At 37.9% G+C, this 23532-nt stretch overlaps 1 protein-coding gene across 3 annotated transcripts; it reads right to left on the bottom strand.

The window, feature by feature from the left end:
- Nucleotides 1-8136: 8136 nt before the first annotated feature.
- LOC145995240 (phospholipase B1, membrane-associated-like) lies at nt 8137-22274 on the bottom strand. 3 transcript variants are annotated; one of them, XM_083131805.1, is made up of 8 exons: nt 22175-22274; nt 20786-20862; nt 18972-19203; nt 17503-17729; nt 15568-15727; nt 13284-13423; nt 9954-10110; nt 8137-8397 (listed from the first exon to the last, which is right to left on the bottom strand). In XM_083131805.1, the coding sequence occupies exons 1-8, from the start codon at nt 22242-22244 to the stop codon at nt 8234-8236; spliced, it is 1227 nt and encodes a 408-aa protein (XP_082987931.1). In that variant the 5' UTR covers nt 22245-22274; the 3' UTR covers nt 8137-8233. The 3 variants fall into 3 exon arrangements, with proteins under 3 accessions (XP_082987931.1, XP_082987932.1, XP_082987934.1); XM_083131806.1 differs by lacking the exon at nt 22175-22274 and adding an exon at nt 22035-22170; XM_083131808.1 differs by lacking the exon at nt 22175-22274 and adding an exon at nt 21986-22161.
- Between the last annotated feature and the right edge of the window lie 1258 nt (nt 22275-23532).

Raw genomic sequence — 23532 nt, forward strand, 5'->3', positions numbered from 1 at the left:
TGTTTGACCTCGTGAATGACGTCATCTGTAGCATGAAATGGCCGACCTCGTAGTGGCTTTTTCATTTCTGGAAACAAGAAAAGTTACTTGGTGCGAGATCTGGAGAATAAGGTGAATGTGGCAATAATTCAAAGCCACAGTGCTCTGCTTCCACAACAGCGGCTTGAGATGAGTGAGCGGGTGCATTATCAGCGAGGAGACGGACGCATTTGGAGAGCATACCGCGGCGTTTTTACTTCAGAGCATCTCGCAATTTCTTCAGAAGTGAGCAGAAATATGCGCTGTTGATAGTCTGGCATTTTGGAAGGTAGTCTGTCAGGATGGCTCCCCGGCAATCCCAGAATACCAAGAACGTGACCTTCCCTGCAGACTTTTGCACCTTGGCCTTTTTGGAGGGGGGGGATAAGAGTGCTTCCACTCTTTGCTCATCTCTTTGGTCTCCGGATCATAGAGGTAGATCCAACATCGTCCATAGTTACGAAATGACTAAAAAAATCCTCTTCGTCGTGCTGCAACAGAGTTACTCAATGTAGAAACTTTATCACGCTGCGAGCCTCAATATTCTTCATCTTCCGGGTTACTGATTTTTACCACCACCGGCACAAACAATACACGACATATTAACACGGTGTTTGCACTATGACGTACATAGACTTCAATGATTATACTGGAAAAAAATCATTCACGTACATTTAATAATTTTACCTAATGATCACTACTTTTTTGATACCCCCTCGTAGTTCCATTACTCAAACAAGGAAACAAAACTCACGTTACTTCTTATCGTCCGATTTCCTTACTTACTGCACTTGCACTACTAGCCGAAAAAATAATTTCAAATCTATCTTTGCGCATGCTACTCCGTTCCTCTCTCCCACTCAACACGGTTTTCTTCCTCACGCTTCATTTGACACAAACCTTGCTTGTTTGCTCACCAACGCGGTTAACTGCCTGAGTGTTGTTTACTTTGATTTTTCTAAAGCCTTTGACTTTGTCCCTCATACACAACTCATCCATAAACTTTGAAACAGATTCAATATTCACGGACCTCTTCTTAAATTACTCTCATCTTACTTGCACAGTGACGTGCACCGAAGAGTAGCTAGTCTAGCAGAGATAGATAAATCAATCTCACATCTCTTATATTCAAATCACAATATTTATTGTCTTGTTAAAGCCATAGTTCATATGCAACACTTTCTTTTCCATGCGCTTCTCGTCCATCGGTGTGATCCGCGGGCAAAGCTGGCTGGATACCCTAGATCGCTTTTCCTTCGCCTGACCAGTTTCCAGGTAGAAACGGCCGCCCGAAGGAAAAAGGAAGATTTCTTCCTCTACCTCCCTTGCCCCCTCGCCCCCCGCTGCAATGATTGAAGCCCAGGCTTTCAGGTCCCCCAGTCTATCTCCTATAGGACAGATAGGGGATTGGTTTCTCATAGATTTTATTTGTAAATCCTCTAAAGAACTCAGGGTAAAATTTTCTGCAGTACTTATGTTCTCTGTATTTATACAACATTTTACACGTTGTACAATATGTATGTATAATATGGGATGTAGTTTTATTATTTATGAAATGGGAACGTGTTATGTGCAGACAATAATGTTACGCTTTCTTTTTTTCTTTTCTTTCTTTTTTTTTCTTTTTTCAAATATGGAATATATAATGATTAAATTACAAATATTTGCTCAGGCTCTCTCTCACTCTCGTTTTAGTAGTGTTTTATTTAAATATACTAATCTCTTGGCCTCTAACAGTCATAAATACGGATGTATTTATTTGGGCTAGAGAACGCGCGTTCATATTGTTGTTGGTTTGATTTATTTTACTTCGCTTTTCTAACACATTTGGTTATCGCGAATATGAGGATGAGTGATGATATGATGAAATTGATGAAGGGACCTCATATGAACAATCCAGGCCAGGATTCGAACCCTTGATGAGTGCGCATTTCTTGTTCTATGTGTTGTACTCTGCAGTGAATAATGAAATAATTTGGAATGAAAAATGTATCTCAGAACTCAAAAAGCCAAATGAATATTATTGAAGAAACTACAAAACGTGTGTTTTGTTACCTGTTTTGTTTCTGTGCATAAAGTGGACTTACAACAACAAATCAACCAACCATGGGGGAGTGGTTATCACGGCGCGCTACGACACCAGGAGCTCCGGGTTCGAACCCCGACCTGGGCATGGGTGTTCTTTGTGTTTGTCCCTTCATTAATTTTATCGTATGAACTTCGCAATTAACCAAATGTGACAAAAAAGCGACGCTAAGTAACAAAAGTGAAATCAAATCATTGATTGATTGCTTGATTTGGTTTATTTTACTTCGTTTTAACGCCACTTTTGGCTAATCTCGAAGATGAATTTTGAATTTGAATTTGATTTTAAAATTGTGGGAGCGTCAGCACTTAGGCTATTTTCCTCCCGTCACATTATACGGGGGCCAGCCCCTTATCATTACAAAGAACAACTCTAACGTTGCATAATTAAAAATTTTAAAATGTTCTGACTTCTGTTACAAGCTGAGGCTGTAAAGGGGCACTCAGCACAAATAAGGATAAAACAAAGGACATCACAAACAAAATTATACTTGCCATGGGGCCAGTCGCCAGAGCCTCGTTAGTCTTCAGTCCAGGGTGTACCCTACTAACGTGGAAGTGAGGTTGACATTTGGGTGTACTACGTGGAAGGTCACCCCTTACACCCCAATCTCGAAGATGATACGATAAAATTGATGAAGGGGGACACACAAAGAATACCCATGGCCTAACCGAGATTCGAGCCCAGGATCTCTGGCTTAGTAGTCAAATCAAATATTTTTTTTTTATTTTCGAATGTGGGTGGGGGTTACGTGTACTTCTTTTTATTACTCATTCATCATTTTGCAATCTTTTCCTGTTATTGACATTCTTTTTTTTTTATACTGGGCCATAAAGGGAGGAGGGGTGTAACCCACACCAACTTCCCCCCTTGAGCACGCCACTGACTGCTACCCCAATTGTCGACGGCACCGCACGTCACTGATTGCACAATAGAAAGCAAAAGGTTATCATATCTGGTTGCTCTTCGTCATGGCTCCCTGTAGTTTCCTGTGTGCCTCAAGGAATTTCTCTAGGGCCCCTGTGTTTCACTCTTTTCATGGATGATATTCATGAATATATTTCTCCAGAATGCTCAATTTTATTGTATGCTGATGACTGTAAATTATTTAGAAACATCGCTTCAGTTGAAGACACATGTTCCATGCAAGACAATCTCACACACATTGAACGCTGGTGCCAAGACTGGAAATCCCGAGAAATCTGTTTTTATGAGGTTTACCCTCAAATTCAATTTTACAGCACCATTCTATAGATTATGTAACAAAATCATCCCGTTCGTACAACAGCACAAAGATCTTGGAGTCATTTTCAACAGCAAACTCACTTTCAGCCACCATATAGATTACGTACATAACTTCCAGAGCCATGAAAACCCTTGGGCTAATTTACAGATTTACAGATATCACACATGTTTCTGTCCTCAAAACCTACTTTAAAACGTGCGTTGTACCTATTCTTGAATATGGTTCCTGTATTTGGTCAATGGCCTGTGATAGCAATATAAAGAGAACAAAGAAAGTGGTAAATTTCTTTATTAGAATAGTCAAACATAGATGTCCAGCCCTTGCAAACTTTTCCAAACATGACATGCTATCCAATCTTCAAATTCACGATCCTTTCCTTCGCCGTCAAGTTTCAGATCTAACATTTCTTTTCAAAATCATGAATGGACAACTTTTCACTATCGAACTCTTGCCACATCTTCACATCCAGGTCCCACGTACCAACAGCAAATGCAACAACTTCTTTTACACAAAATCCTCAAGGCTATCCCTAGAACAAAGGTCATTCCTCTATAGGCTACAAACGAGGTACAATACACTAAATGATCCTCTAGGCTTCCATCTATCTAAGCAGGCTTTCAGAAATGCGTGTATCAAGCAGCTGAAGAGTAATTAATATTTGTTATACCCTAGTTATTGTTTTTTTATTATTTTTTATTTTTATTTAATTTTATTTAATAATTTCTTATGTATATACGTCTTGAAGATATCTTTTTATGTGGGAGGGTTGCGAAAGTGCCCTGCCGTGCCTATGAACGCTATATTAATATCCTTCCCTATTTTATTGGTTTTAACAAGCCCAAACACAGTGGATTCAGTAAGGGAGAGTATGTGACCATAAGGGTAGTTCGGTTTGATTTGGTGTTTTAAGTCCACTTTGTGCACAGGAAGGCTAATCGGGACTGGACCTACAGTTTATAGTGGGATTAGAACCAGTATGTGCCTCCACCGGGTATCGAACCCGGGATCCCTAGATTACAAGGCAACAACGCTACCACTGCGCCATCGGGGCATAAGGGTAGTTATATGCCTTCCTCTTTAGCAGCGAATCTTATACGTATTTTGTACGGCTAGGCCTATACCGATGCGATGTATCGGTATCGGAAAGTATCGGTTGGAATTTTTTTACCGATACCGGCCGATACTATTCCGGCATTTTCGATTTTCACGGGCTCCTAAAAAATGCGTTGCGATATTTTCGCGGAGTCTAATAATTTTTATCATGGATATCATTCCAATTTCGGAGTTTCTTTATGTCTCGCATCAGTTTTGTCTAAAGAAACTAAATTTTGTGGTAACATAACATGTAATTTAATATTCTGATGTGTATATTAAAGCAGCTTTATTGGCAGGCCGTGTCTGGGCCAATGAGGAATTAAGGGCATTGCTCCCACCAACACCATCTGGTCACGCCAATGCATACACATACATAAATTTGACAAAAATGAAAATCCACTCTCATACATACAGCACTGTGCACAAAATCTCCACTGTCGACCATCAGCATGAGATAAACACAAATCGGATATGTTCCTTATCAGTGATGTGTTAAGAAAAAAAAATGTTGCCACAGGTCTTATGTACAATATAGATAACGAAGTTTCAACTTACCCAATGTGCTTGTGAAAGTACTAGTGTAGCCAGTAACGACAGTAAAATTATAATCCATGTATATGTCATCTGAAACAATGGAATCACAAGTCTAAGACAGGAAATGCTTAGAATGACGATCATTATCAGTTATGAATCAATATATGAGAATATATACTTGACTTGTGCATTATAGTTAATTCTCATGCATCATGTAAAATGAATGACTTCGTTGAAATGAACAGTGTTGTCAGTTATGTATCAAGGATGTGTCCAGGTCAAACACAAAATATTGCATGTTATTAATCAACCCGAGATCATAATAGGCTACTGTAATAGGCAATAGGAATAAAATGATATTCGTTTATGGAATAAATATTATTTATTAAAACATTTATAATATCTGAGCCCTTCCTTCCTTCATAACACATACGCACACACACAAATCATCTATAATAAATAATACGAAACATTATAGACTGAATTCAATTGAAATCAAGGTTTGACACTAAAGTTAATATTATTTTAGAAATTGCAAACGCAATAATGGAATCTTTACGTACATATTAAATAAAATATTAAGAGGACAGTATAGTGAATGAAGATCTATAATATAGCACGAAGATTGGAAAATTACAACGCAATTTGTTGATTATGTTTTCCACAATAAAAAAAACATGTTAAGATCAGTTTTTGGAAACTGTTCATCAGATACTCATTTTGAAACGTAGAAACTGTTAATTTTTCTCTAAATTATAATAAATTTCATATGTTCAAATATGAAAGAAACTAAAAGTTAAAATATACAAAACAGTAATTTTGCCTGTAATATTATATGGATGCGAAACTTCTTCCCTTACATTGAAAGAGGAACATAAATTGAGAGTATTTGAAAATAAGATCCTTAGGAAAATATTTGGACCTAAAAGGGATGAGGAGACAGGTGAGTGGAGAAGGTTACATAATTTAGAAGTACATAATTTGTATTCATTTCCAGATATTATTTGAATGATTAAATCAAATTACGCTGGAGCTCAATATTGTCAGTAGAAGATCAATAATGATTAAACATCCCCCGAAAGTTTTTTCTATCTACGGCCATATTCCAAACAATGGTGAGGATCCGATCCTTACCTTTTCATGAATGCCAACAACGAATCTTGTGCACGTCACAGAAAAGGACCATGCGATATCTAGAAATGAGCACCTGCGAATAGTGCCACATCTTCCGCTCGACCGCAATATAACAGAAACTGGATCACTAACTTAACGTTAGGCCATTTACTATAGATTAACTATCGTCATAAACGTATAGAAAAACGTTCTGTTTGGTTGGCTCTGGTTTTTTCTCCTAGAATTTCCTCATCACCTCTCATCAGCTTGGCCTTTTCTTTCAGTAATTTACTTCGGCAACCTTGGCACCTGACCACTTGAAATCCTTACGGTTTTTCCTTGTAATTACGAGGAATGACATTAATCTCAACCTTTCCACCTGACTGCCCTCGAAGCTTCTAAAATTTCCGAGCTTTCAGAAGCATTCTATAACTTGGAAAATTATGGTGTGGGATGAATCCAAGTGGAAAATTTGCCGAAAGTACCGTCCTTGTGCTTTTTTGTACCTGTAATTTCTCAATCTTCATAGTGTACATAAATTACTAAAGATTACGCGTGTTACTGCAACCGCCATAAGATGTAACCACGGCCGTGGTTGTGGCAGTTCAGGAGGCAGTGTATGGATTTTGAATAGGAGGTGCGGATGGTGTGCAATGTGTCTGTGTACAAAACATAAAAAAAAATACACACACATACAATGTCGTCTTTCTTCCCATGTCTTACCTTTTCTTGATTATTTCATTTATTCACAGAAAAACTGATATATTTGAATAAAACATTTAATAGCATTTACTAATTTTCACCAAATTCTTTGGTAACTCTAAGGGAGTGTGCACGATTACGAAAATAATTTTGTTCTGGTAAACAGTTTGTCACCTCTTTAAACAAATGTCTGATAACAAGAAACTATTATTTTGGCATTAGTAACAAACGTTTTTCTCTCCTTAATATCCGTTTTCTGTTTGTACTAGAGTGCAACATCGCCCTTCAACATACACATTTGGTAATTCAATGAAATTTTAATCCCAATAGACATTTTACAAATGATGTTTAAGAGTATGCGAAATGTGACCGAACAGGGTACTCATTTTAAAATATAGGCTTGATCGACATCATGGATAGAATGTTCCATCGCGATATATGCTGGTAAAAACAAGATGTTCACACAAAAGACCAATACAAAATTATTGGGAAACATTGTTCATTTAACCCTAGTACGGACGGGCTGGGTCTGTGAGACCCAGGTGGTATTATTTCTCTGAATCCCCGATAAAGTTTTCAACATACTGTACTGTCGCTCTCAGTACTTTCGGTCTACATTCTGTAGGTGACACTATAGTTGTATCATAAAGACCGCTATTGCATCAGCCATTCTGCTGCACGTGTTGAAACTCTGTCCGGGTCTAGGAGATCCAGTCCGTCCACTCGCGTAAATTATTTTTGTGAGTTTTGCGAAATCGACATTGTTCTCAGCCCATTTGTTTCGTACGTTTTGTCAGTGGAATTTTATAAATATTGTGTGCTGTAATCGGTGTTTACGAGGGTACGTTTTCTCCACAATGACGCGTCACCTGGGAGAAGAAGAACTTTTGGAGGGTGACTTCTGGTGAAAATAATAAGTAACGTAAGCGGACGGGTTGGGTCTCACAGACCCAAAATGAAATTATCGGTTCAGAGGTACTAGAAACTTTATTTTTTTAAAAAGTAAATTCTAAAACAATATTATGCTCTATATTATGCATTTGTAGTACTAAACCGAATATTTCACTTTGGGTCTGAGAGACCCAACCCGCCTGTTTACTTTACTTTTTTTTTCACCAAACCGTTCTAGGGTTAAGCAATGCAACTGCTCAGTTCAACTACAATATCAACATAAAACATACATATGTATGTAGTTTAAAAAAATAATTTACAATACGTCACTTTCAATACCTTTTCTATCCTTGAATGAGTAGCTAAGTAATGTGGTGAATTTCACCTTCCGGTGGCACCTTCGCCTGATGCCCCACCTCTCTTGGTTATAGCAGTTCAATAAATGAAGATGTGAAGTTTGAAAGCTCTTATAAATAATACCACTCAAGCTCTTTTATTAAATATAATAATACACAATGATCATACAATTTTTATGTAGCACTTATAAATTACCATTGTCTTCCTGTTTCAAGATATAACTTCGAATTTTGACTGGTGAAGAAGTAGGGCGCATTTTCTGACGGGCACTTCAGATTTGGGAATGTGGAAACACTGACATTCACAGATTTTCTTCCGACGGGCTCCAACATGTTATTCCACAGAGCTTGTGCCGCTAAAATAATAATAATATTAATGATAAGAACAACATTCAGGTTAATCGCGACGATGTGGATGAATTATGTTTACATGAAATTGATGAAATAATATCAACGTGAGAAATAACCTTCTTCAGTTCTTCAGTGTGGTGTGCTGTTTTACATATTTTAGTATAGTTTTGGTTATTAATAGAGCTCGGAAGTTGAGGAAAAATCCTTTTTTTCCTATAGTGTCCGAAGACGAGGCTCAACATAATATATGTTTATTTTGGGTCGTTGTAGGCCAAAAAAAGGTGGGTTTTATTTGTCCTTTTTGCCTCTTTCGGCGTGTTTTTGGCTTATTGGTCCCTTTTTTTAAGCCTTTTTTAGGTCTTAACGGGTTTTTTGCAACTTCACCTTCTTTCGACTACATTTTTACTTCCCATTCTCAACTCGAATCATCATCAGTTCATCACCTCTTAAACATCCTTTCTGTAGTAAAGAAATAAAAAAAAGAGAGAAATAAATATATTTGAACAGATCCCTGAAACGAGAGAAAAACATTTTTGGACGACTGAAGGAGGTACGGTACAAGATCCTTTAACCGTAACTTGTGGGCCTCCCCGATGGCGCAGTGGTAGCATCGTTGCCTTGTAATCTAGGGGTCCCGGGTTCGATACCCGGTGGAGGCACATAGTGGTTCGGATCCCACTATAAACTGTAGGTCCAGTCCCGATTAGCCTTACTGTGCACAAAGTGGACTTAAAACACCAAATCAAACCAAACCGTAACTTGTCTGCAAGGTCGCGCTGTAAGTGACAACTTTCTCTTGTTTCGAAGCTTTCAGCACGGTGCATACGACCAGACGGCACACACGCCTGCAAAGATCTCAAGGTGCCGCGCAGAGGGAGGGGGTGAGGAGGTTAAAACTGAAGTTATTAATTAATTTGGATCATATCTATACGTCCTTTTTTCCGTTTTTAGGTCCCTTTTTTGATATTTTTAGGTCTTTTTATAGGTCTTTTTTTTGGCAATTTATAGGTCTTCAACTTCCGAGCCCCAGTTATTAAGGTCTCATTTCGAAGCTATGAGCCCAGCAAACTCGACATTTTTTTATCCTGTAGCTATGCAGCATAACAAGCAAAACGTATCGTTATTAAGAAAAGTTTTTCGTATTACATTCCCGTGAAAGATTGTGAGTCTTGTATGGCGCACTTTGTGTGTGTATATACACACACACGCACACTATAGATATCCTGCATATACATACACCCTCCCTCCATACATATATGTGGGGGAGGGTGTATTCGTGCGTGTGTGTACGTATACATACGTATACACACACATCTACACCTACATGCCCTATAGATCTCATTTCGAAAATTTTATTACACACGCTCATACATAGCTAGCCAGTGGCGGCGATGCCCGCACGATGGCCTCTTAACGCCAAGAATAAATATCAAGAAAAAGTAAACTACCATAGCCCCCTCCCCCAATTTTGGCGCCCAATCGCCGCTACTGATAGGCCTAGATACACACATGCTTAATACGACATCATTTACCACAATGCATCAATTTCTTATTGGCTTACCTATCGCATGTCCTTTCTGGTTGAAATGCATGCAGTCTGGAGTCACGTACGAAAAGTCGGGCAGCTCCTTGATAGGGGTCTTGCTATTAAGGAACATTATAAATGGTTGTAGCACTACCGTGAAATTATCATCATTGTCGTATCTGCCGCTGGCGACCTATACATAAATGTAATAATATTACTAATAAAAAACAAAAATTGATATTTCTTAGATGAGTTTGCATAAAATCTGAATAATTTTGAGCCACGTTATTGTGTTAGTTCAAAGTATGGTATTGAAACATGTCCTGAATTAATTCTGAAAATTTCAAGAGTTCTTAATGCAGCTTCTTTCCAGAGAAAGATAAAGAAAGATGTCAGTGCCATCTGTTATTCATACAGTATGTAACATTGTTATTCGTACACACGGATTTTCAAAGAAAATGCTTTAATATCTGAAAGGAAATACACTCTTTTGAAATTGTTTCTTTACAATTCAATAACTAATATCATTAGGAACAAAATCTTACCCAAATTCTGTATAACCAATGACAATTATAAATTAAATGAAACTATAAGAGGAACATGCCATTTTTGTACAACTTTTCTATTCGTACACATAATAATATACGTAAAAGTAAAAAGTATATTCAGAGCAAATTGACTTGACAGTTTTGATACTTTGATGCGTATCCTTTGGATTTAATTACTGCTTGACACCTGTTCTTCATAGAATTAACAAGTTTCCGACATGTTTCAGAGCTTATTTTATGCCACTCGGCTTGCACAACAGTTTTCAACTCTTGTTTGGACTTGACGCCCGCTTTATGGACTCGCCTCTTCAAAATTGCCCATAAATTCTCAATGGGATTTAAGTCTGGACTTTGAGCTGGTGTTTGTAGTAGTTTGGTCACATTCCATATTAGCCAATTCATGTTATCTCGCGCCGGTCGGGCTTGGTTGTTTGTGAATGTCCATTCATCAATTTCATCATTTCATCACTCATCCCCATCTTCGCAAATTAGCCAAGAGGCACAAAACGCGAAGTAAAATAAACTAAATCAAATCAAATCAAATCGCGCCTTATGCTTACTGCCATTGTCTTGTTGGAATCTGTAGATAGGCGGCATGTCCATTTTTGGGCACTCTGATTTACATTGTTTTTCAATATGTCCAAATAGACATATGCATCCATGATACCATCAATAAACTGGATGGTACCAACACTTTTGGACGACATACAGCCCCAAATCATTAATGACCCACCACCGTGTTTAACTGTTGGAACTGTGTTAATGTGATCATTGTCTATATTTGATTTTCTCCAGACCCTATTTATCCCATCTGACCCGTATATATTAATCTTGGACTCGTCTGACCATATGACACTATCCCAAAATTCCTGGTCCTTGTGGATATACTCTTTCGCAAATGAAAGTCTATTTCTGCGATTCACCTTATTTACATACGGCCTCTTTCGTGGTATTCTGCCATGATATCCATGCTTCCACAAGGCACGTCGGACAGTTTGAAATCGCCCGAATATCGGTGGCGCTGTATGCGAGGAAGATTGAAACTCTTGCCTGTACGAATAACAATGTTGCATGAAACAGCGTGTTTGTCTCTTTTCACACAAATTATATGCTCTGTTTATACACTTTGAACATACATTTTTATTGACATTTGTTGGTGAAATCATTAACATTAATTTCCAGGTACATATGAAAATGATTATATTTACTAGTAGATATGACATTTTTTCCTCGGAAATTCTATGTGTACGAATAACAATGTTACATACTGTATCTTTGACATGTATGTTAGAAATTATGGTGTAGCATACAAATAATTATGTGCTGGCAACAGTGAACTGACAAGATGGCTGGCGAAGATAATGGTCGTGATAATATGCCGTATATATAGTTCATATACGTTTAAATCATCTATGTGCACGTGCAATCTAAACCAGGAAGATACTTATCATGTTATATTTCAATGTCCACTTTATACCAATCAAAGGGAGATCTTATTCAAGAATATAATAAAAAAAGGAATACCTCTCCCAACGTCTATATCATCTTTAGTATCGTCACCAGATGTAACAATTGGGCCTCCCCGATGGCGCAGTGTTAGCGCCTGTCACCTTGTAATCAAGGGGTCCCGGGTTCGATACCCGGTGGAGGCACAGTGGTTCGGATCCCACTTTAAACCGTAGGTCCAGTCCCGATTAGCTTTACTGTACATAAAGTTGGACTTAAAACACCAACTCAAACCAAATCAGATGTAACAATTGTATTTATCATTTTTGATTTTTCATGATTTTAATAAGTTTATAGACATATGACAATTGTAAATATTCAAAATTTGTAATTTGATATAGTCACCAGATATAACAATTGTATTTATTATCAATTTTAGATTTTGCATGATATTGATGTAGACATATGAGAAATGTATATATTCAAAATTTGTAATTTGATGTACAGTATCATATTACATGCATGACTTACTTTTTGGACACTTGGTGTACAGCTGGTATAACAGCTAAAACCAATAAAGTATGAATGAATGTGCATATATAGTAGAAGAATAAGGTTGTGTCCGAAAGGTCCAAAAAGCGGGCTTGAAGTACGGTCTTGTTTGAAATGACGTCACCTAGTTCGAAAGCGCCAATAAAACGAGCAACTAGCAAACAACACGCAGCACGCGACAATGCATAATCGTTTACTACACTCGTTCGGTTGTTGCTCATTTGTTTGAAATCATGAAAGTCGAAAGTCGGGCAGTTGTTAGTTGTAATTATTCTATATTGCGTGGAAATGTAAGTGTAAGTATTCGAACTTTTTAAAATGCTGTGTGATTTCTATGGTGAATAATAAGTGTTTATAACGTGGGAGAAACAATATGTGGTTAGAGTGCGGGTCAAATCTCCTGCATATGCCGATAGCCAATAGCAGCGCACTTCAGCGGTGCCATGTCTAAATCTCACACTTAAAAGAGACAGCGTGGTTGAGCGAAACGCCTTGTCAAGGAGAGCACGGCAACGCCGCACGTCTGTGATTCGCTGGTGCTGTTCAGCCGTTCAAGGCCATATGCAGGCGATTTGAAGCGCACTTTAGTTTTATACTGATCGTATTTGGCGCTGCAGTCGAAGTGTAATTCGAAAGATTTTAGCTTCCAGTCCAAGATTTCACGACTCAACAGCGAGACCATTCTTGAAGAATGTTTGCTTCAAGTACGGCAACTTTCGGACACGGTCTTAGTTACTAATATAGTATGTAAGTTAATTTAACAACTTCCATGACTGAACGCGAAATGATAATTCATTTACATGAAATACATTATACTTACGAGCTCCTTCTCCATTTGTTGATATTGTTTGGCTACTCTAGCCGTAAGATCATTGAAGAAAAGTGAACAAAGGCACATCGATTGATGAGCAAAATGACAGGTAATTCCGTTTGGCCTGTATCTCTTTATGACTGTCACATCTGAAAGGGAAGCACAGAAGTCATCAGTACACTGCGTCACTATGATGCAATTTCAGTGGCCTGGAGTGTTCTCGAAACTGTAAGCAACCCCAGTGCCTGCTCAACGACTTCAACTGCCTTAACCAGTTAAAGAATGATGACTTTCAAAAGAACAACAGTAGTTCATTTTTATCTGAAAATAGAGTATTAGACAGCAAAGCCGTAGTTTGTAGCCTACCTCTTTCACAATAAGCTGGCTTCGAGTCGCATAAGGAGAATGGCAAGAGCAGGGGCGCCCGCAGAGTGGAGCCAGGGGTGGCACTTACCCACCGAGATATCTCGAAAGACTTCATTTAAATTATATGGTGAAAGTGTAGAGTGAAAACATGGTCAGAGGGTGCTCTGAAAGACAGCTGATTAAATACCTATGCAAATTATCCTAGTGCTGAGGATGATTTAAGAGGAAAAGCATCACTCCACGTTTCTCCCACTTTAAGCACTGTTCCCTCCCCCTGAGAAAAAATCTTGCGGGCGGCCTTGGACAAAAAGTACACTATATTCACAATTTCTCAGTTTGGTTTCTTCATTATAATCAGTTTTATAATATTCAGTTTGGCAAATTTTTACGCTAAACAATTTTACTATCAACAAGCCTTCAGTCACACTATTGAACACATCACTAAAAGCAAAGCGAGTAATCGTCTTTCCAGCTTCTTACTTGCAGGTTACAGTCACGTGGCCCTTACTAGCAGAGACCATTGATCGATAACGTTTCTGGCCGGAGCGGTAAGTGCGTTGCTTACATGTGTCTTGCTACGGTATTGTTGGCATTATTGAATAGTACTAGGCCTGCAACAAGCTGATTAACACTTGAATGCGGTTTATGTACTGTAGGATTACAAGCGGGATATAATATTGTATTATTCTTTATTGGTAAGCTCCTATATTGCACAGGGACGTGAGACCATGTCCAATACTATATGGGAAGATATTTTGAAATTTGAAGAATTTATAATATTTAATCATTTTCTCTCAGTGGATAATTTCGACAGACTGAAAAGGTGCTACAATATACTGGTAGTTGAATGATAGTCAAAAATGTTCCCGACTGGCCACCAAGCTCGGTCCAAAAATATTATTGGCTCGTCCCCATAATAGAAACACACACCTGATTACACAAAGATAGCGATTCATTAAATCCGTAGTGCCAGGTAAAAACACAAAATGGCAACAATCAATTCGTAATTTGCTTGCAGGCTATATCTAAGTTAAATTATAGGAACAAAGTTTTATCAATACGATAAAGTACAGATGCAAGATTTACCTCCAGGTAAAACAAATTGAACCATTCTCATACGAATTTTACACTGAATATGCAATGTTACATTCACTTCTGAAAACAATGTGTTAGTTAGCCTAACTAGGATTGTCTTTCTAGGACTAAAATTTTTTAAGACAACGTTGACAATTATTGCGCCAGATGGGACTGGTGTGTGTAGGGGGAAAGGGAGGGGGGCGAATGGCTTGCAGGGAAGAAGAAAAAATATCTTCTAATGTTATGCTATATAATGCAAATTTATTGTTAATCATATAATCTACATTTTGTAATTTTCAGAATTAATGTCTTTGTGATTTAGTTATTTAACTCAGTTTATAAGAATCTACTCACAATATACTTTTTTTAGACGGAACTGATATTCTAGTCTATTCATTGAATTTTTGTATGGAATTAACTTGAAATGTCACATCACGTACTTGAGATTTACTTGACTGTATTACTTCTGGGTTTATTATATCTCCATAATCTTGAATTAAATTCCCATTTCTTACTATTGTTATTACATGTAAATTGTAGATTAAGATGTTATATTTCTAGCGCAAATTACATAATTAATAATTTTAATTAGGTTCTTATTTATGTAGTTGTGTAATTACAATATTGAACACTGTAATTGAGCATGTGCCTGTTGTGCTCCAAATAAATAAATGGTACATACCTTTCTTGTATTGTTATAAGTATGCTATACGGTTCTAGTTTAACCGTTAGTGTCATTATTTAAGAAATATATCTCTATGAACCACTATTATTACTATTAACAATTCACTTTTAAATATTGAAGCAACTGAACAAGATTCCATGCAAGAGAAATGCGTTAATTCCTTACCCATAACAGGAATGAGATTGACGAAAGTCCTGGGCAGGTTTTTTTGCAAATAGTCCAAGGTTTCTTTCATGTGATTCTGGTGTTGTCTTGGAGAATTTCTCTTAATGCTCCAACAAATCAGGCTGCATAAATTATTGTTTCCAATCATCAGAGTGACAATCTGAAAAAAATATTAGTTTATACATTAGGAAAAGTGAGAAAAACACAATATTATTGGGTCATAATACGCCACCTCTTTTCTATAATGAATCGTATATGCCTTACCCAAGATTCGAGTCTCTACGACCTGGTTTCGTACGGTGTTGCTGTTGCGCTAACCACTGCGTCAACGACTCTTGCAACAAGGGAAGCTGAGCATTATTAATGATTGAGTAACAATGAAACAAGGCAATAATGGAATATATAAACATCAATATGCTGTCTTATCATTTATCTTGGATTGGATTGGATTGGTTTATTTTACCTCGCTCTTTTGCCAATTTTGACTAATCGAGAAGATGATGAATGATGTTATGGTGAAATTGATGAAGGAACACTCACAAAGAAAGCCCATGTCAAGGCCGGGATTCCAACCAGGGACCTGTGGCATCGTAGCATGCTGTGCTAACCACTCTATCATGGAGGTTGGCACTCACAGGTGATGTACTACGCAGAAATTTAAGCGCAAAACGCCAGTTGGAGTTGACCTCCTTGATAACCTAGTGCATGGCCGCATTTAGAGGGGGGGTTGTTAGGGTTCACACCCCTCCCGAAATTTCTGGCATGATGGATTAATGGAAGTTCAGAAACAAAAATCTATAACTCATTTTCAAAAATTTATTTGAAGCTTCAGAAAAATATAACAGGGAGACAATTCTAGGACGACCGAGCTAGAACTTTCCGACATTCGGAATTCCTGAAACTTGAGCGAAAACAAGTCTATAGAATGGAACTGGCATCGTTTATTGCAAGTTACAAAATAGGAGAATATTTGTTATTTTTTATTGTTAATAACAGAAATAAAGTTAATCTAGTTAGTATTAAAACAGAATAATAAAATGAAAACTGCGTCAAGATTGAAAAATTGATGCTACAGTGTAAGCAGCAGGTTATGTTTTCTCTTTTTTTTTTTTTTTTTAATATTCTACCATTTAATCCAAAGAATAAGTGGTTACACAGTTTTCAAAATTAAAAAAAAAAGTTTTATGTGACAGGTCAATCAACATAAACTTTATGACTAAAATTTCCTTCTAACTTTTAAAGCTTTTTCTTGAAGGTAAAAAAATAACAACAAAATATAATTACTATGTATTTCAATACACACTGCATGAAACGTACAAAAAAAAAACAGTTGTACTGCATATTCACTCGTCTATCTGATCGAGCAGAAAAGTCTTCGCAAGGAAATAAAAACAGAAATAATAATAAATTTTGGAATAAATTGTTGTATTATCATAAACTTTTAATTAATATTATTTCATTATAATTATTATTGTCATTATTTCTATTATTCAAATTTCTGGCGACGCCCATGGGAACAATGATGAGTGACCGCCTCCCCGCCCCGAAAATGTTTCCTGGTTACGGTAATGGCCTAGTGGTAATACCGTCGCCTTATTCAAGTGATCCCAGATCTGTTGCCCGGTGGAGGCACATAATGATTCGGCTCCAACTTTAAACTGTAAGTCTCGTCTTGATTTTCGGGTCGGATTCGTGGAACTTGTTAGCACAGCGCGCTATGACGCCTAGAGTTCCGAGTTGAAATTGCGACCTGGGTGGGGGTGTCCTTTCATCAATTTAATCATATCATCAGTCATCCTAATCTTTTCGAGTAGTCAAAAGTAGCAGAAAAGCCAAGTAAAATAAACCAAATCGATCAAATTGTTTTCATTTACCTATCTGAGCATAACGTGGAGTTTAACGAACTTTTATTGTTATTTAAACACAGAGACTTACCTTCCAGTCGTTATAGAAATCAATATTTGGGTTTTCCTTCATTCGTTTCACGAGTATTTTGGCTTCCATCAGAGCGTCTGCGTCACTCATTACAGACTTGGCAACATTGAGTCTCACAGTGTTGGAAAACGTTGGAATGGACCTATCGGAATATCCCTGCAGGTGTGGGTTGTAGAGTTTCAGGATATTTGGTACAGTCAGATACTCCCTCCAGGTTTTAGCTCCTCCTGCAAGAAAAGTGTATTTTTGAAGGCTATTTCCAAGGTCCAGAAACCAACACACAATATAAGAAAGTACTAACTGGTGTGGTTCGTGTGTGAAATTTAATTTTGAAGGACTGCTTCTCAAGTTGCTACGATGAATAGTTCCTTATGTTTCAACAGTTTTAATTAATTAATAGTTTTAGGGCATTTAGTTCATTAAATTTTATAATAGAATCTGAAAGTAGATAATATGAACACAAATTTGGTGGATCAAAAATAAAATTAAGTGGATGATTCAAAAGGTTATCTAGGCTCAACACTAACCTGGCCATGTGAGATTTGAGTTGAAGCGCTCTTCCTGGTATTCGCAGGGAGTTTATGTTAGGGGTTTGAAGCAGGCAGATATTTTACGATAATTCTATGCATTAACAACATATGATTACAATACAGTAACGAACAGATTCTTCCGTGAAACACAAAAACAAACAAAAAAAAAGTATGGAATAAATATTCGTGATGAGTGGCCCAAACAAGACTACACCCACACGTTATTACCATCTTTGTTTTGTGTATAGTTGAAATTGCTTAAAAATTTGAGTCGAGAACATTAGGTGTTCGACTTTCGGACTCGTCACCGAAGTCTCCTGGGTTCGAATTCGGGTATGAGCCCGAGTGTTATTTCTGAGCGACCTTTCATTAATTTCATCTATAATATTCACTCATCCCTACCGGTGCAGGCACATTGCACAGTGGTTCGGACTTCGGATCCCACTTTAAACTGTAGGCCCAGTCCCGATTAACCAATATGTTAATAAAGTGAACTTAAAACAAAAGCTCAAACTCTTCACTCATCATCACCGTCGCGATTTTGTAAAGTGGCAGGAAACGACGATAAGTAACAAAAATACAAATACAAGAGAACTGATCATAAATTTCTAAAAAAATATTTTAAAATACAGGGTGACCCAAAAGTCTCGCACCACAGGCTGTATTACAATATTTGTTGAATGTGTTGGCCACCATTGTGAAAACACAACTGTAGGCCCAACCCATCACTCGCAGGATGTGGGTCACCAAGTCCCGTTCTTCAGTAGTCGACATGGTTCACCTGCAAGAAAAATCGCAAACATTTCACAATTGTCGTCATACGCCCATGATGCGGGACTTTTAAGATTCCCTGGTTGGCTTCGAGCAGATATATTGTTCACCCGCCATTCCTAGCGGACCCTCATGCACCAATTACAATTTGACTAGCAAGTTGCCTACCCATTCCGAAAGAAACTCCGGTATGTTCTAACATGTTGGAAAATGGAAACACGGAGCCCAAAGCCCCGTTTCCGGCCAGCATGCTGTCGCCTACTGCTCCGATCACCCCAATATCCTCAGGTCGAAGGCGATGAACGCTGCTTGCCTTCTCCTTGGATCTATTGGTCTTGCAGGGAAAGGAATAGTTGTCTGGAATCCGGCGTTGTATCCTAGTGGTTCCATTCCTGGTTCCCTGAAATGAAAACAAACCACCTTAGTGGTAACTTTCAAGCGCTAGGACCTTTAATGCTATTATATGACTACAAATGATTCATCGGACACTGCATTTTCCAAAGTATACATACAATAATAACTGATGTTTCAAAAGAACCGGGAACTCACCATGTGACACCCACCAGGTGGCAGCACAAGTGCAGTGCCGTTACATAATACGACAATGCAGGAAAAGAGTTTGTGTGTTTACTTATTGTAATTAATATTCATATTCAGGTATCCTGATCAAAATGCGAAATCCTGGCTGGGACGGGGGGGGGGATTTACCCCCACCAACAATCTTGGCCTCAAAATTGCCCCACCAGAATTCCGGGGGGTGGGAGTGTTGTGTTATAAGAACAAAAGATGAGTAATTAGTTTTAACTTCAAATACACTTTACAAAGGATAATATCGAAAACACACTCTCTCTTCCAACAGATCATATCATTAACAGATCTACAACACCAATAGCAATACATGAACAATGCAAGTAAAACAAGAACGCAAGACAAATATAAGAATGATGGAATCTAATTAATAGGAAGCAAAAATTAACAAAAGCTATTTCATTTAAATTATTACATAATAAAACTATTTCAAGTATTTTGTAATTTATTGACATCTCAAACCAGTTAGTCAAGGTATTAGTTTCCTACTTTATAGATATCTAATACATATAAAAGTTACACATTAATTTAGTTGTATGTATTTAATAATAATATATTTTAAAAATATTTAGTAATTTATTTTACATTTATTAACATTATAAATGTGTATATATGTGTGTGTGTGTATATATATATATATATATATATATATATATATATATATACACACACACACACACACACACACACACACACACATTCGCGTGTGTACTCCCGCCACCAATCTTCAATGATTTCGCACCCTGATCCTGATCTAACGCCATTTCATTTCCTTTGGGGGTGTCTTAAGGACCGTGTACCCCCCACTGCCAACAACACTGGTCGTAGAGCTCAGGGAACGTATCAGTACTGATGTAATGACCATTGACACAGGGGAATGCTACAAAAAGTATGACTACTGCTTGGATGTGTGTGGGCACACATATACATTATAGTGCGTCAGGAAAACTTTGCGATTTGTACATTACAATCGACGTTCTCGCGCTAGGACGCCAGGGGTCCCGGGTTCGAATCCTGGCCTGGGCATGGATGTTTGTGAGTGTTCTCTCATCAATTTCATCATATCATCACTCATCCCATCTTCGCAAATTAGCCAAACGTGGCACAAAAGGGAAGTAAAATAAAGCAAATCAATCAACGTCCCTTTCTTTGACTTGACCAGAACTCCAACACTCAACATGATCGACCATAGAGAGGGCACGAAATCAAGGAACATAATTTCTAATTCTAATTCTAATAACTGCCAATTATCATGATTATTCCTTATCATCGATACACAAACACTACGGTAAATAACTTAGCAAAGCTTAATTTTACCAACAAAGAATGAATGATAGTAGAAGGACCGTTTCTAGTTTTGTAAAACTAAAAATCTTTAAAAAGTTCTACTGTACCGTCTGCCTTTGCGCGATTGATACTGGAATGACTAGCAACAATACTAGTGTTGATGCTTCAATCCTCATCTTCATTTCTGTAAAGGAATTGAAATAATAGGTTTAAATATTGTTCTTTGTAAACTGATCAATGGTGGTTGATTCATAATGAATTGTTTAAACGTTTTAACCATTGTCCATGGTTTTAATTTAGGTCGGTATTGCTGCTACAACCCAAAATTTCTTCTTTTAGCCTGTGCTAAGAGAACCAAACCCAACAAGCCTAACCTAACAACTAACGCATTCCACAGACTCCACAAAGCTACCAGCCAATGGCAATGCTTAAAACAGTTGTAGCAGCAACCACTGCCTTTAATTTATACAAACGTTTCACAGACTCGATCTGTCTCCGTTTTCACGATTGTCTCTATCTCATTTTTGTCTCGGTTCAGTTTCAAATCTCGAAATTTTAGATACAAAATATTCAAAAAACCTTACTAAAGCAAATTGAAAACAAGTTTCTGTACAGTATAACCACATACCTATACTTGCTCGAAAATGAACGCAGAGACACGAGACTAAACGCACGGCCATGAAAACAGGCGGCTGGGCAGAATTACGCTGGTGCCACATATGGGGAAAGCAAAGCGAGAGCGGGACAAAAGTCGCTGGTTCCCGCGCACTGTGTGGCAACGTCAACCGGGCTGCGTTGCCTAGTTCAAGCGTCAGACCGACCTCTCTTCGGGGCACTTTTGTGTCATCCCTGACCTTTCGAGCAAATACTGTCAGTTTACATTACATAGATTACAAAGACCAACTCTACAACGAGAGCTTTCATTCTCTTAAACCTCCGAACACACGGGGTTGTGCTCCGACGTGGCAACAGCGCGAACTTCTGCCACCCGTCTACTTTCATTGCCGTGCGTTTAGGTTTTCCATGATGGAAATGACCAATAGTGAAGCACTATTGATTTAAGCGAAAAAAATTCCATAGCTATACGTAACACTCCAGCATCCTAAAGTATAAAACAAGACGTAATTTTCAAATACCTGATCTCGTTCTCATCTCAACGATACCGACACGAGATCGAGACTTGACTAGGCACCTTCTTCGAAAATATTTTAACTTTCTGTTGCCACAAGCAATTCACACATTTCGGCATACTGAACACTTTACAGGGATCTCACCTTCCATTAGAAAATCCTACATCCAAAACTTACCGTCACACTCTTGATTTCTTCTGATTAAGACACGGTACAGAATACTCACATTTACAGCACAGAACAGTTTTGTTTCAAATCTGACTCAACTCCAATATGGTGCCTCTATGTTACCTTCACACTCGCTCTGACATTACAGAAATTTTTCCCAAAGTTAATGGACTATAGACGTTCTCCTCCTACACGTACTTATATACTGAAAATGCCAAAGTTCACAACTCGCAAGGTATTCCCATATTTTTTGCACCCGGATCCTCATCTGCAGAAGCAATTTAACAACTTATCCAAACCTCTCCCCCCCCCCTTTCCACTGAGCTATACACACGATAACAAAGAACTCCATGGCCTTGGGGATTCTACACAAGCTCTTAACGCCGAGAAGGGAGGCTGAAGACAATGGAAACATCTAATTACATCCATTACATAGTCTCTTGAAATAACGAGCGTACTTCACTTCATTTTCAAATGTGGATTTCAGAGGTTGTTCGCCCAATTAGGTAAACAGGACAATTAAAAAATGAGTAAAAAACTGCAGTAACATTGCTTCACGGTTTCGTTGCGTTTTTGTGCTATACACTTAATTGCGTTATATTTTTTCAAAGAAAACATAGTTCACACATTAAACTGCATCTTCTCATGGTGCCTTATATTTCTTTTTGCAAGAGTACGCAACGTACTCCCCTTTTCGAATAATAGTCTTACTTTTGCGACCAACGTAAGATATACCCTGCCCTAAAATTCTCTGGAGCAAGACCGTGCATAGCGAAGCAATCGAGCGGGCAGAGCGAAGCGGTACACGTTGCTGGAAAGGCTGGTAAATGCAGCCCCTCCATGCAATCCCGATTCTTTCACGTGTTCATTGGTGGAGTCGTCTCGCGTCACTACTTGCGCAGAGACTTGCTTTCGTTCGCCTGCTCCAGAGATAGTTGAGATAGAGTGTAGCTCCACGGGTACTAATCTCCAACTACAAATCGGCATTTCATTGCTTATCGTATTGAACAAAGTTTCATATTGGGTTAATTCATATTCTATTAAGTTAGTTATGATAGGTTTGTCGGTATATCAAATTTTTGCCTTTGTATTTGCGAAAGTTTGCTAGTAATCGATATCGATTCGATCAATTATTTTTATCAATACGAACACAAATCGGAGGACTAATAAAACATAATAACGCATCAATTTGGTAACTTATAAGTCTGTCGATCCCCACAATTATATATTTGTATCTTAATTGTTTCTGACATTGATGCTTAAATCTACATCAATTGCTGACTTCCATTGTTTCTTTCCCGTAGAGACCAATCAACTGATCGAGATTGTTTATGACGCAACTTAATAAATAGATTTATGAATTCTTTCAATTTTGTCCTTTTATATGTAAAAGACTTAACGTCGCCAATTGTAAAAGTAAAATACTTGTAGACTCAGATTATTTTTGTAATATCTCCAACTGACTTCTCGAATCTAGCTAGCGAACCTGCCAATAGCCTAGAGCAGGGGTTTCCAACTGGCGGCCCGCGATGCCTTTTTCTTGAGGCCTGCAAAGC

Source organism: Lepisma saccharinum, chromosome 11, assembly GCF_977018435.1.
Source record: "Lepisma saccharinum chromosome 11, izLepSacc3.1, whole genome shotgun sequence".
NCBI lineage: Eukaryota > Metazoa > Arthropoda > Insecta > Zygentoma > Lepismatidae > Lepisma > Lepisma saccharinum.

What these genes read in the sequence shown, in the direction of transcription:
- LOC145995240 (XM_083131805.1), bottom strand. Translation starts at nt 22,244, where the DNA reads ATGAGGATCCGGGTGCAAAAAATATGGGAATACCTTGCGAGTTGTGAA. An exon ending in CGGAGTTTCTTTCGGAATGG is followed by an intron (nt 17,730 to 18,971) that starts GTAGGCAACTTG and finishes CTTTTCTTGCAG; the next exon opens with GAGGAGCTAAAACCTGGAGG. An exon ending in CCAGAAAGGACATGCGATAG is followed by an intron (nt 8,398 to 9,953) that starts GTAAGCCAATAA and finishes TTATTATTTTAG; the next exon opens with CGGCACAAGCTCTGTGGAAT.